The following is a 16,126-nucleotide window of genomic DNA, read 5'->3' on the forward strand; positions in this document are numbered from 1 at the left end:
TAATAGTAGTGTGGTAGTAGTAGTGTAGTAGTAGTGTAGTAGTAGTGTAGTAGTAGTAGTGTAGTAGTAGTGTAGTAGTGGTAGTGTAGTGTAGTAGTAGTGTAGTAGTAGTAGTAATGTAGTAGTAGTGTAGTAGTAGTGTAGTAGTGGTAGTGTAGTGTAGTAGTAGTGTAGTAGTAGTGTAGTAGTAGTAGTGTGGTAGTAGTAGTGTAGTAGTAGTGTAGTAGTGGTAGTGTAGTGTAGTAGTAGTGTAGTAGTAGTAGTGTAGTGTAGTAGTGTAGTAGTAGTAGTGTAGTAGTAGTGTAGTAGTGGTAGTGTAGTGTAGTAGTAGTGTAGTAGTAGTGTAGTAGTAGTGTAGTAGTGGTAGTGTAGTGTAGTAGTATTGTAGTAGTAGTGTAGTAGTAGTAGTGTAGTAGTAGTGTAGTAATGTAGTAAAAGTGTAGTAATAGTGTAGTGATAGTATAATAGTGTAGTAAAAGTGTAGTAAAAGTGTAGTAGTAGTGTAGTAGTAGTAGTGGTGTAGTAGTAGTGTAGTCATTGTGTAGAAGTGTAGTAAAAGTGTAATATTGTTGTGACTACGTTACCCGGGGTGATGGACAGAGATGGAGTGAAATTCTTTGTCCCAGTTTGGTCGTCCGAACTGTAACTTCCTCCTGGTACCGGTCACCACATCGAGTTCCTCCTCGTGGTGTAAGCACACGTGTTGTGCCTTGCAACAACAACAACAACCACCAACAACAACAACAACAACCACAACTACAACATCAACTACAACAACAACTACAACATCAACTACAACATCAACTACAACAACTACAACATCAACCACAACATCAACATCAACAACAACATCAACTACAACATCAACTACTACATCAACTACAACAACTACAACATCAACTACAACATCAACAACTACAACATCAACTACAACATCAACTACAACATCAACTACAACATCAACTACAACATCAACAACAAATACAACATCAACTACAACATCAACTACAACATCAACATCAACCACAACAACATCAACAACAACTACAACATCAACAACAACCACAACTACAACATCAACTACAACAACAACTACAACAACATCAACAACAACTACAACATCAACAACATCAACCACAACAACATCAACTACAACAACAACTACAACATCAACATCAACCACAACAACATCAACTACAACAACATCAACAACATCAACCACAACAACTACAACAACAACAACAACCACCACGTCGAGTTCCTCCTCGTGGTGTAAGCACACGTGTTGTGCCTAGCAACAACAACAACCACAACAACAACATCAACCACAACTACAACATCAACTATATCAACTACAACATCAACTACAACAACTACAACATCAACTACAACATCAACTACAACTACAACATCAACTACAACAACTACAACATCAACTACAACATCAACTACAACAACTACTACAACATCAACAACAACTACAACATCAACAACATCAACCACAACATCAACATCAACAACATCAACCACAACATCAACATCAACAACAACATCAACTACAACAACAACTACAACATCAACTACAACATCAACTACAACATCACTAAAACATCAACAACAACAACCACAACTACAACAACAACCACAACTACAACATCAACTACAACAAGAACTACAACATCAACTACAACAATCACCACAACATCAACTACAACATCAACTACAACATCAACAACAACATCAACTACAACATCAACTACAACATCAACCACAACAACAACATCAACAACAACTATAACATCAACAACATCAACCACAACATCAACATCAACAACAACAATCACCACGTCGAGTTCCTCCTCGTGGTGTAAACACACGTGTTGTGCCTAGCAACAACAACAACCACAACAACAACATCAACCACAACTACAACATCAACTATATCAACTACAACATCAACTACAACAACTACAACATCAACTACAACAACTACAACATCAACTACAACATCAACACTACAACATCAACTACAACATCAACTACAACAACTACTACAACATCAACTAACAAACAACATCAACTACAACATCAACTACAACATCAACTACAACATCAACTACTACATCAACTACAACTAAAACTACAACATCAACTACACACCTCCATCAACTACAACATAAACCACAACATCAACATCATACATCATCAACTACAACATCAACCACAACAACATCAACCACAACAACATCAACTACAACAACAACAACACAACTACAACAACAACTACAACATCATCTACAACACAAACATCAACCACAACATCAACATCAACAACAACATCAACTACAACATCAACAACAACATCAAGTACAACATCAACTACAACAACACTACAACCACAACTACAACATCAACTACAACATCAACTACAACATCAACTACTACATCAACTACAACAACTACAACTACAACATCATCAACAACAACCACAACAACATCAACTACAACAACAACTAAAACATAACAACAACCACAACTACAACAACAACCACAACTACAACATAACTACAACAAGAATACAACAAGAACTACAACATCAACTACAACAATCACCACCACATCAACTACAACATCAACTACAACATCAACCACAACAACATCAAACTACAACATCAACTACAACATCAACTACAAAATCAACTACAACATCAACTACAACAACATCAACAACAACTACAACATCAACAACATCAACCACAACATCAACATCAACAACAACAACCACAACTACATCAACTACAACAACAACTACAACATCAACTACAACATCAACTACAACAACTACAACATCAACCACAACATCAACAACAACATCAACTACAACATCAACTACTACATCAACTACAACAACTACTACAACATCAACTACAACATCAACTACAACATCAACTACAACATCAACTACGACATCAACTACAACATCAACATTAACCACAACATCAACCACAACAACAAATACAACATCAACTACAACATCAACTACAACATCAACTACAACATCAACTACAACATCAACTACTACATCAACTACAACAACTACTACAACATCAACTACAACATCAACTACAACATCAACTACTACATCAACTACAACAACAACTACAACAACTACATCAACTACAACAACTACTACATCAACTACAACATCAACATCGACAACAACAATCACCACGTCGAGTTCCTCCTCGTGGTGTAAACACACGTGTTGTGCCTAGCAACAACAACAACCACAACAACAACCACAACTACAACATCAACTACATCAACTACAACATCAACTACAATACAACAACAACAACAACACACAAATCAACTACAACAACAACAACATCAACTACAACATCAACTACAACAACAACTACAACATCAACTACCCAACATCAACAACATCAACCACAAACATACTACAACATCAACTACAACATCAACTACAACATCAACTACAGCATCAACAACAACATCAACTACAACATCAACTACAACATCAACTACAACATCAACTACTACAACTACAACATCAACTACAACAACAACCACAACTACAACAACAACCACAACTACAACATCAACTACAACAAGAACTACAACATCAACTACAACAATCACCACAACAACAACTACAAAATCAACTACAACATCAACCACAACAACATCAACTACAACATCAACTACAACATCAACTACAACATCAACTACAACAACTACAACAACATCAACAACAACTACAACTACTACATCAACTACAACTAAAACTACAACATCAACTACAACATCAACATCAACCACAACAACTACAACATCAACTACAACATCAACTACAACATCAACTACAACAACTACAACATCAACCACAACATCAACAACAACATCAACTACAACATCAACTACAATATCAACTACTACATCAACTACAACAACTACTACAACATCAACTACAACATCAACTACAACATCAACTACTACATCAACTACAACATCAACATCAACCACAACAACATCAACCACAACAACAAATACAACATCAACTACAACATCAACTACTACATCAACTACAACAACAACTACAACAACTACATCAACTACAACAACTACAACAACAACTACAACATCAACAACAACAATCACCACGTCGAGTTCCTCCTCGTGGTGTAAACACACGTGTTGTGCCTAGCAACAACAACAACCACAACAACAACCACAACTACAACATCAACTACATCAACTACAACATCAACTACAACATCAACTACAACATCAACTACAACATCAACTACTACATCAACTACTACATCAACTACAACATCAACTACAACAACAACTACAACATCAACTACAACAACATCAACAACATCAACTACAACATCAACTACAACATCAACTACAACATCAACTACAACATCAACTACAACAACTACTACAACATCAACTACAACATCAACAACATCAACCACAACATCAACATCAACAACAACATCAACTACAACATCAACAACAACATCAACTACAACCACAACTACAACATCAACTACAACATCAACTACAACATCAACTACTACATCAACTACAACATCAACTACTACATCAACTACAACAACTACAACTACAACATCATCAACAACAACCACAACAACTACAACAACAACTACAACATCAACCACAACTACATCAACTACAACATCAACCACAACTACATCAACTACAACAACAACATCAACATCAACTACAACATCAACTACTACAACTACAACATCAACTACAACATCAACCACAACATCACTAAAACATCAACAACAACAACCACAACTACAACAACAACCACAACTACAACATCAACTACAACAACCACAACAACAACAACTACAACATCAACTACAACAACAACTACAACATCAACTTAACACAACATCAAACAAACTACAACATCACTAAAACATCAACTACAACACATCAACTACAACAACATACACTACAACATCAACTACAACATCAACTACAACATCAACTACAACAATCACCACAACATCAACTACAACATCAACTACAACATCAACCACAACAACATCAACTACAACATCAACTACAACATCAACTACAACATCAACTACAACATCAACTACAACAACAACTACAACAACATCAACAACAACTACAACATCAACAACATCAACCACAACATCAACAACAACAATCACCACGTCGAGTTCCTCCTCGTGGTGTAAACACACGTGTTGTGCCTAGCAATAAACAACAACCACAACAACAACCACAACATCAACATCAACAACATCAACCACAACAACAACAACCACAACTACAACATCAACTACATCAACTACAACATCAACTACAACCACAACAACAACATCAACTACAACAACAACAACTACAACATCAACTACAACATCAACTACAACATCAACTACAACAACTACTACAACATCAACTACAACATCAACTACAACATCAACTACAACATCAACTACAACATCAACTACTACATCAATTACAACTAAAACTACAACATCAACTACAACAACATCAACTACAACATCAACCACAACATCAACATCATCATCAACTACAACATCAACTACAACATCAACTACAACATCAACAACAACAACCACAACATCAACAACAACAACTACAACATCAACTATAACATCAACTACAACATCAACAACTACAACATCAACTACAACATCAACTACAACATCAACTACAACATACAACTACAACATCAACTACAACATCAACAACAACAACCACAACATCAACTACAACAACTACAACATCAACTATAACATCAACTACAACATCAACTACAACATCAACTACAACATCAACTACAACATCAACTACAACATCAACTACTACATCAACTACAACATCAACCTACAACAACAACTACAACAACATCAACTACAACAACAACTACAACATCAACTACAACAACTACAACATCAACTACAACATCAACTACAACATCAAATACAACATCAACTACAACATCAACTACAACATCAACTACAACAACATCAACAACAACTACAACATCAACAACATCAACCACAACATCAACAACAACATCAACTACAACATCAACCACAACATCAACAACAACATCAACTACATCAACAACTACAACATCAACTACAACATCAACTACAACATCAACCACAACATCAACTACTACATCAACTACAACATCAACTACAACAACATCAAGTACAACATCAACAACTACAACATCAACTACAACAACAACTACAACATCAACTACAACATCAACTACAACATCAACAACAACATCAACTACAACATCAACTACAACATAAACCACAACATCAACTACAACATCAACTACATCAACAACTACAACATCAACTACAACCACCACAACATCATCAACCACAACATCAACTACAACAACAACTACAACAACAACAACTACAACATCACCCACAACATCAGCTACAACATCAACTACATCAACAACTACAACATCAACTACAACAACAACTACAACATCAACTACAACAACAAGAACTATATCAACTACAACATCAACTACAACATCAACTACTACATCAACTACAACATCAACTACAACATCAACTACAACATCAACTACAACAACTACAACATCAACTACAACATCAACCACAACATCAACTACAACATCAACTACAACATCAACAACAACTACTACATCAACAACAACTACAACATCAACTACAACATCAACAACAACTACTACATCAACAACAACTACAACATCAACTACAACATCAACTACAACATCAACAACAACATCAACTACAACATCAACTACAACATCAACCACAACAACAACATCAACAACAACTACAACATCAACAACATCAACCACAACATCAACATCGACAACAACAATCACCACGTCGAGTTCCTCCTCGTGGTGTAAACACACGTGTTGTGCCTAGCAACAACAACAACCACAACAACAACAACCACAACTACAACATCAACTACATCAACTACAACATCAACATCAACCACAACAACATCAACCACAACAACATCAACTACAACAACAACTACAACATCAACTACAACATCAACTACAACAACATCAAGTACAACATCAACAACTACAACATCAACTACAACAACAACTACAACATCAACTACAACATCAACTACAACATCAACAACAACATCAACTACAACATCAACTACAACATCAACCACAACATCAACTACAACAACAACTACAACAACAACATCAACCACAACATCAACAACAACATCAACTACATCAACAACTACAACATCAACTACAACATCAACTACAACATCAACCACAACATCAACTACTACATCAACTACAACATCAACTACAACAACATCAAGTACAACAACAACTACAACATCAACAACAACATCAACTACAACATCAACAACAAAATCAACTACATCAACAACTACAACATCAACTACAACATCAACTACAACATCAACCACAACATCAACTACTACATCAACTACAACATCAACTACAACAACATCAAGTACAACATCAACAACTACAACATCAACTACAACAACAACTACAACATCAACTACAACAACAACTACAACATCAACTACAACATCAACTACATCAACAACTACAACATCAACTACAACCACCACAACATCATCAACCACAACATCAACTACAACAACAACTACAACAACAACAACTACAACATCACCCACAACATCAACTACAACATCAACTACATCAACAACTACAACATCAACTACAACATCACCTACAACATCAACTACAACATCAACATCAACCACAACAACATCAACGACAACAACATCAACTACAACATAAATTACATCAACTACAGCATCAACTACAACATTAACAACAACTACAACATCACCCACAACATCAGCTACAACATCAACTACATCAACAACTACAACATCAACTACAACAACAACTACAACATCAACTACAACAACAACTACATCAACTACAACATCAACTACAACATCAACTACTACATCAACTACAACATCAACTACAACATCAACTACAACATCAACTACAACAACTACAACATCAACTACAACATCAACTACAACAACAACTACAACAACAACAACAACATCAACTACAACAACAACAACTACAACATCAACTACAACAACATCAACAACAGCCACAACATCAACATCAACAACATCAACTACAACATCAACAACAACAACTACGACATCAACAACAACTACAACAACAACTACAACAACTACAACATCAACCACAACAACTACAACATTAACTACAACATCAACTACAACATCAACAACAACAACTACAACATCAGCAACAACTACAAGAACTACAACAACTACAACAACTACAACATCAACTACAACATCAACTACAACATAAACTACAACAACATCAACTACTACATCAACTACAACATCAACTACAACATCAACTACAACATCAACTACAACTACAACATGAGTGAGTGAGCGGTGAGTGTGTGAGCGGTGAGTGAGTGGGTGAGCGGTGAGTGAGTGAGTGGGTGAGTGAGTGAGTGAGCGGTGAGTGAGTGGTGAGTGGGTGAGTGAGTGAGTGGGTGAGTGGGTGGGTGAGTGAGTGGGTGAGTGGATGAGTGGGTGAGTGAGTGAGTGGGTGAGTGGTGAGTGAGTGAGTCAGTGGCTGAGTGAGTGAGTGGGTGAGTGAGTAAGTGGATGAGTGAGTGAGTGGTTGAGTTGTGAGTGAGTGGGTCAGGGAGTGAGTGGGTGAGTGGTGAGTGAGTGGTGAGTGGGTGAGTGAGTGGTGAGTGAGTGTATGAGTGAGTGTATGAGTGAGTGAGTGTATAAGTGAGTGAGTGAGTGTATGAGTGAGTGAGTGGTGAGTGAGTGGGTGGTGAGTGAGTGAGCGTGAGTGAGTGAGTGAGTGGTGGTGAGTGAGTGGTGAGTGGGTGAGTGAGTGGTGAGTGAGCGGTGAGTGAGTGAGTGGTGAGTGAGTAAGTGTGTGAGTGGGTGGGCGAGTGAGTGAGTGAGTTGGTGAGTGAGTGGGTGAGTGAGTGAGTGAGTGGTGAGTGAGTGGTGAGTGAGTGAGTGGTGAGTGGGTGAGTGAGTGAGTGAGTGGGTGAGTGGGTGAGTGAGTGAGTGGGTGAGTGAGTGGGTGAGTGAGTTAGTGGGTGAGTGGGTGAGTGGTGAGTGAGTGAGTGGGTGAGTGAGTGAGTGGGTGAGTGGTGAGTGGTGGGTGAGTGAGTGAGTGAGTGGGTGAGTGAGTGAGTGGGTGAGTGGTGAGTGAGTGAGTGAGCGTGGTGAGTGAGTGAGTGGTGAGTGAGTGGTGAGTGGGTGAGTGAGTGGTGAGTGAGTGAGTGGTGAGTGAGTGAGTGGGTGGTGTGTGAGTGGTGAGTGAGTGGGTGAGTGAGTGGGTGAGTGAGTGGTTGAGTGAGTGAGTGAGTGGTGAGTGGTGGTGGTGAGTGAGCGGTGAGCGAGTGAGTGAGTGATGAGTGAGTGAGTGAGTGGTGAGTGAGTGAGTGGGTGAGTGAGTGAGTGGTGAGTGAGCGGTGAGTGGTGAGTGGTTAGTGGTGAGCGGTGAGTGGTGAGTGAGTGAGTGGTGAGTGAGTGAGTGAGCGGTGAGCGAGTGAGTGAGGGGTGAGTGAGTGAGTGATGAGTGAGTGGGTGAGTGGTGAGTGAGTGAAAGGTGAGCGAGTGAGTGAGTGGTGAGTGAGTGAGTGTGTGAGTGAGTGAGTGGTGAGTGAGTGAGTGGTGAGTGAGTGAGTGAGTGGTTATTGAATGAGTGAGCGGTGAACGAGTGAGTGAGTGGTGAGTAGGTGAGTGAGTGGTGAGTGAGTGGTGAGTGAGTGGTGAGTGGGTGAGTGGTGAGCGAGTGAGTGGTGAGTGAGTGGGTGAGTGGTGAGTGAGTGGTAAGTGAGTGAGTGAGTGGTGAGTGAGTGGTGAGTGAGTGGTGAGTGAGTGAGTGGTGAGTGAGTGAGTAAGTGAGTGAGTGAGTAAGTGAGTGAGTGAGTGATGAGTGAGTGGTGAGTGAGTGAGTGAGTGGTGAGTGAGTGAGTGTGTGAGTGAGTGGTGAGTGGTGAGCGGGTGGTGAGTGGTGAGTGAGTGGTGAGTGAGTGGTGAGTGAGTGAGTGAGCGGTGACTGAGTGAGTGAGCGGTGAGTGAGTGGTGAGTGAGTGAGTGGTGAGTGAGTGGTGAGTGAGTGAGTGGTGAGTGAGTGAGTGGTGAGTGAGTGGTGAGTGAGTGAGTGGTGAATGAGTGAGTTGTGAGTGAGTGAGTGAGTAAGCGGTGAGTGGTGAGTGAGTGAGTGGTGAGTGAGCGGTGAGTGAGTGGTGAGTGAGTGAGTGGTGAGTGAGTGAGTGGTGAGTGAGTGGTGAGTGAGTGAATGGTGAGTGAGTGGTGAGTGAGTGGTGAGTGAGCGAGTGATGAGTGAGTGAGTGGTGAGTGAGCGAGTGAGCAGTGAGCGAGTGCGCGGTGAGTGAGTGGTGAGTGAGTGAGTGAGTGGTAAGTGAGTGATGAGTGAGTGGGTGAGTGGTGAGTGAGTGAGTGAGTGGTGAGTGAGTGAGTGGTGAGTGGTGAGTGAGTGGTGAGTGAGTGGTGAGTGAGTGAGCGGTGAGTGAGTGGTTAGTGAATGAGTGAGCGGTGAGTGGTGAGTGAGTGAGTGGTGAGTAGGTGAGTGAGTGGTGGGTGAGTGGGTGGGTGAGTGGGTGAGTTGTGAGTGTGTGGTGAGTGAGTGGTGAGTGAGTGGTGAGTAGGTGAGTGAGTGGTGAGTGAGTGGTGAGTGAGTGAGTGGTGAGTGAGTGGTGAGTGAGTGGTGAGTGGTGAGTGAGTGAGTGAGTGGTGAGTGGTGAGTGAGTGGTGAGTGTGTGGTGAGTAGGTGAGTGATGAGTGAGTGGTGAGTGGTGAGTGAGTGGTGAGTGAGTGGTGAGTGTGTGAGTGAGTGAGCGGTGAATGAGTGAGTGGTGAGTGAGTGAGTGGTGAGTGAGTGGTTAGTGAGTGAGCGGTGAGTGAGTGAGTGTGTGGTTAGTGAATGAGTGAGCGGTGAGTGGTTAGTGAGTGAGTGGTGAGTGAGTGGTGAGTGAGTGAGTGAGTGGTGAGTGGTTAGTGAGTGAGCGGTGAGTGAGTGAGTGGTGAGTGGTGAGTGAGTGGTGAGTGAGTGAGTGAGTGGTGAGTGAGTGGTGAGTGAGTGAGTGAGTGGTGAGTGAGTGATGAGTGAGTGAGTGAGTGGTTAGTGAGTGAGTGAGTGGTGAGTGAGTGAGTGATGAGTGAGTGAGTGGTGAGTGAGCGAGTGAGCAGTGAGCGAGTGAGCGGTGAGTGAGTGGTGAGTGAGTGAGTGGTGAGTGAGTGAGTGGTGAGTGAGTGGTGAGTGAGTGAGTGATGAGTGAGTGAGTGGTGAGTGAGCGAGTGAGCAGTGAGCGAGTGAGCGGTGAGTGAGTGGTGAGTGAGTGAGTGGTGAGTGAGTGAGTGGTGAGTGAGTGGTGAGTGAGTGAGTGGTGAATGAGTGAGTTGTGAGTGAGAGAGTGAGCGGTGAGTGGTGAGTGAGTGAGTGAGTGGTGAGTGAGCGATGAGTGAGTGGTGAGTGAGTGAGTGGTGAGTGAGCGGTGAGTGAGTGGTGAGTGAGTGGTGAGTGAGTGAGTGAGTGGTGAGTGAGTGGTGAGTGAGTGGTGAGTGAGTGAGTGGGTGAGTGAGTGAGTGGTGAGTGAGTGAGTGAGTGGTGAGTGAGTGAGTGGTGAGTGAGTGAGTGAGTGGTGAGTGAGTGGTGAGTGAGTGGTGAGTGAGTGAGTGAGTGGTGAGTGAGTGAGTGAGTGGTGAGTGGTGAGTGAGTGGTGAGTGAGTGGTGAGTGAGTGAGTGAGTGGTGAGTGAGTGGTGAGTGATGAGTGAGTGGTGAGTGAGTGGTGAGTGGTGAGTGAGTGGTGAGTGAGTGGTGAGTGAGCGAGTGAGCGGTGAGTGGTGAGTGAGTGGTGAGTGAGTGGTGAGTAGGTGAGTGAGTGGTGTGTGAGTGAGTGGTGAGTGAATGAGTGAGTGGTGAGTGAGTGGTGAGTGAGTGAGTGGTGAGTGAGTGGTGAGTGAGTGAGTGGTGAGTGGTTAGTGAGTGAGTGGTGAGTAAGTGAGTGAGTGAGTGGTGAGTGAGTGAGTGAGTGGTGAGTAAGTGAGTGGTTAGTGTGAGTGAGTGAGTGGTGAGTGAGTGGTGAGTGAGTGGTGAGTGAGTGAGTGAGTGGTGAGTGAGTGAGTGAGTGGTGAGTGAGTGAGTGGTGAGTGAGTGGTGAGTGAGTGAGTGAGTGGTTATTGAATGAGTGAGTGGTGAGTGAGTGAGTGGTTAGTGAATGAGTGAGTGGTGAGTGAGTGAGTGAGTGGTGTGTGAGTGAGTGGTGAGTGAGTGAATGGTGAGTGAGTAAGTGGTGAGTGAGTGGTGAGTGAGTGGGTGGGTGGGTGAGTGAGTGGTGAGTGGTGAGTGAGTGGTGAGTGAGTGGTGAGTGAGCGAGTGAGCGGTGAGTGGTGAGTGAGTGGTGAGTGAGTGGTGAGTAGGTGAGTGAGTGGTGTGTGAGTGAGTGGTGAGTGAATGAGTGAGTGGTGAGTGAGTGGTGAGTGAGTGAGTGGTGAGTGAGTGGTGAGTGAGTGAGTGGTGAGTGGTTAGTGAGTGAGTGAGTGAGTGATGAGTAAGTGAGTGAGTGAGTGGTGAGTGAGTGAGTGAGTGGTGAGTAAGTGAGTGGTTAGTGTGAGTGAGTGAGTGGTGAGTGAGTGGTGAGTGAGTGGTGAGTGAGTGAGTGGTGAGTGAGTGAGTGGTTAGTGAATGAGTGAGTGGTGAGTGAGTGAGTGAGTGGTGTGTGAGTGAGTGGTGAGTGAGTGAGTGGTGAGTGAGTGAGTGAGTGGTGAGTGAGTGGTGAGTGAGTGGTGAGTGAGTGAGTGAGTGGTGAGTGAGTGAGTGAGTGGTTAGTGAATGAGTGAGTGGTGAGTGAGTGAGTTGTTAGTGAATGAGTGAGTGGTGAGTGAGTGAGTGGTGTGTGAGTGAGTGGTGAGTGAGTGAGTGGTGAGTGAGTGAGTGAGTGGTGAGTGAGTGGTGAGTGAGTGGTGAGTGGTGAGTGAGTGGTGAGTGGTGAGTGAGTGGTGAGTGAGTGAGTGGTGAGTGTGTGAGTGAGTGAGCGGTGAGTGGTTAGTGAATGAGTGAGTGGTGAGTGAGTGGTGAGTGAGTGAGTGGTGAGTGAGTGGTGAGTGAGTGAGTGAGTGGTGAGTGAGTGAGTGGTGAGTGAGTGAGTGAGTGGTGAGTGGTGAGTGAGTGAGTGAGTGGTGAGTGAGTGGTGAGTGAGTGAGTGGTGAGTGAGTGAGTGGTGAGTGAGTGAGTGGTGAGTGAGTGGTGAGTGAGTGAGTGAGTGGTGAGTGAGTGGTGAGTGAGTGAGTGGTGAGTGAGTGGTGAGTGAGTGAGTGAGTGGTGAGTGAGTGGTGAGTGAGTAAGTGAGTTAGTGAATGAGTGAGTGGTGAGTGAGTGAGTGGTGAGTGAGTGGTGAGTGAGTAAGTGAGTTGGTGAATGAGTGAGTGGTGAGTGAGTGGTGAGTGAGTGGTGAGTGAGTAAGTGAGTTAGTGAATGAGTGAGTGGTGAGTGAGTGGTGAGTGAGTGGTGAGTGAGTAAGTGAGTTAGTGAATGAGTGAGTGGTGAGTGGTGAGTGAGTGGTGAGTGAGTGAGTGAGTGAGTGAGTGAGTGAGTGGTGAGTGAGTGGTGAGTGAGTGGTGAGTGGTGAGTGAGTGTGAGAGGTGAGTGAGTGGTGAGTGGTGAGTGAGTGGTGAGTGAGTGGTGAGTGAGTAAGTGAGTTAGTGAATGAGTGAGTGGTGAGTGAGTGGTGAGTGAGTGGTGAGTGAGTGAGTGAGTGAGTAAGTGAGTTAGTGAATGAGTGAGTGGTGAGTGAGTGGTGAGTGAGTGGTGAGTGAGTGAGTGGTGAGTGAGTGGTGAGTGGTGAGTGAGTGGTGAGTGAGTGGTGAGTGGTGAGTGAGTGGTGAGTGAGTGGTGAGTGAGTGGTGAGTGGTGAGTGAGTGGTGAGTGAGTGGTGAGTGATGAGTGAGTGAGTGAGTGGTGAGTGAGTGAGTGGGTGGTGAGTGAGTGAGTGGTGAGTGAGCGGTGAGTGGTGAGTGGTTAGTGAGTGAGTGAGCGGTGAGTGGTGAGTGAGTGAGTGGTGAGTGAGTGAGTGAGCGGTGAGCGAGTGAGTGAGGGGTGAGTGAGTGAGTGATGAGTGAGTGGGTGAGTGGTGAGTGAGTGAGTGAAAGGTGAGCGAGTGAGTGAGTGGTGAGTGAGTGAGTGTGTGAGTGAGTGAGTGGTGAGTGAGTGAGTGGTGAGTGAGTGAGTGGTTATTGAATGAGTGAGCGGTGAACGAGTGAGTGAGTGGTGAGTAGGTGAGTGAGTGGTGAGTGAGTGGTGAGTGAGTGGTGAGTGGTGAGCGAGTGAGTGGTGAGTGAGTGGGTGAGTGGTGAGTGAGTGGTAAGTGAGTGAGTGGTGAGTGAGTGGTGAGTGAGTGAGTGAGTGGTGAGTGAGTGAGTAAGTGAGTGAGTGAGTAAGTGAGTGAGTGAGTGATGAGTGAGTGGTGAGTGAGTGAGTGAGTGGTGAGTGAGTGAGTGTGTGAGTGAGTGGTGAGTGGTGAGCGGGTGGTGAGTGGTGAGTGAGTGGTGAGTGAGTGGTGAGAGTGAGTGAGCGGTGACTGAGTGAGTGAGCGGTGAGTGAGTGGTGAGTGAGTGAGTGGTGAGTGAGTGGTGAGTGAGTGGTGAGTGAGTGAGTGGTGAGTGAGTGAGTGGTGAGTGAGTGGTGAGTGAGTGAGTGGTGAATGAGTGAGTTGTGAGTGAGTGAGTGAGTAAGCGGTGAGTGGTGAGTGAGTGAGTGGTGAGTGAGCGGTGAGTGAGTGGTGAGTGAGTGAGTGGTGAGTGAGTGAGTGGTGAGTGAGTGAATGGTGAGTGAGTGGTGAGTGAGTGGTGAGTGAGCGAGTGATGAGTGAGTGAGTGGTGAGTGAGCGAGTGAGCAGTGAGCGAGTGCGCGGTGAGTGAGTGGTGAGTGAGTGAGTGAGTGGTGAGTGAGTGATGAGTGAGTGGGTGAGTGGTGAGTGAGTGAGTGAGTGGTGAGTGAGTGAGTGGTGAGTGGTGAGTGAGTGGTGAGTGAGTGGTGAGTGAGTGAGCGGTGAGTGAGTGGTTAGTGAATGAGTGAGCGGTGAGTGGTGAGTGAGTGAGTGGTGAGTAGGTGAGTGAGTGGTGGGTGAGTGGGTGGGTGAGTGGGTGAGTTGTGAGTGAGTGGTGAGTGAGTGGTGAGTGAGTGGTGAGTAGGTGAGTGAGTGGTGAGTGAGTGGTGAGTGAGTGAGTGGTGAGTGAGTGGTGAGTGAGTGGTGAGTGGTGAGTGAGTGAGTGAGTGGTGAGTGGTGAGTGAGTGGTGAGTGTGTGGTGAGTAGGTGAGTGATGAGTGAGTGGTGAGTGGTGAGTGAGTGGTGAGTGAGTGGTGAGTGTGTGAGTGAGTGAGCGGTGAATGAGTGAGTGGTGAGTGAGTGAGTGGTGAGTGAGTGGTTAGTGAGTGAGCGGTGAGTGAGTGAGTGTGTGGTTAGTGAATGAGTGAGCGGTGAGTGGTTAGTGAGTGAGTGGTGAGTGAGTGGTGAGTGAGTGAGTGGTGAGTGGTTAGTGAGTGAGCGGTGAGTGAGTGAGTGGTGAGTGGTGAGTGAGTGGTGAGTGAGTGAGTGAGTGGTGAGTGAGTGGTGAGTGAGTGAGTGAGTGGTGAGTGAGTGATGAGTGAGTGAGTGAGTGGTTAGTGAGTGAGTGAGTGGTGAGTGAGTGAGTGATGAGTGAGTGAGTGGTGAGTGAGCGAGTGAGCAGTGAGCGAGTGAGCGGTGAGTGAGTGGTGAGTGAGTGAGTGGTGAGTGAGTGAGTGGTGAGTGAGTGGTGAGTGAGTGAGTGATGAGTGAGTGAGTGGTGAGTGAGCGAGTGAGCAGTGAGCGAGTGAGCGGTGAGTGAGTGGTGAGTGAGTGAGTGGTGAGTGAGTGAGTGGTGAGTGAGTGGTGAGTGAGTGAGTGGTGAATG

At 43.9% G+C, this 16,126-nt stretch overlaps 1 protein-coding gene across 1 annotated transcript in view; it reads right to left on the reverse strand.

Moving 5' to 3' along the window:
• Positions 1-1,227: 1,227 nt before the first annotated feature.
• LOC142923336 (NADPH oxidase 3-like) overlaps positions 1,228-16,126 on the reverse strand; it is a 28,798-nt gene continuing 13,899 nt past the window's right edge. The window contains exon 4 of the mRNA XM_076064413.1: positions 1,228-1,291. Coding sequence (XP_075920528.1) covers positions 1,228-1,291 — 64 coding nt within the window. The remainder of the gene's footprint in view (positions 1,292-16,126) is intronic.

Source organism: Petromyzon marinus, unplaced genomic scaffold (genome assembly GCF_048934315.1).
Source record: "Petromyzon marinus isolate PM22_M1 ecotype Great Lakes invasive population unplaced genomic scaffold, UKy_Petmar_22M1.pri1.0 PM_Scaffold_429, whole genome shotgun sequence".
Lineage (NCBI taxonomy): Eukaryota > Metazoa > Chordata > Hyperoartia > Petromyzontiformes > Petromyzontidae > Petromyzon > Petromyzon marinus.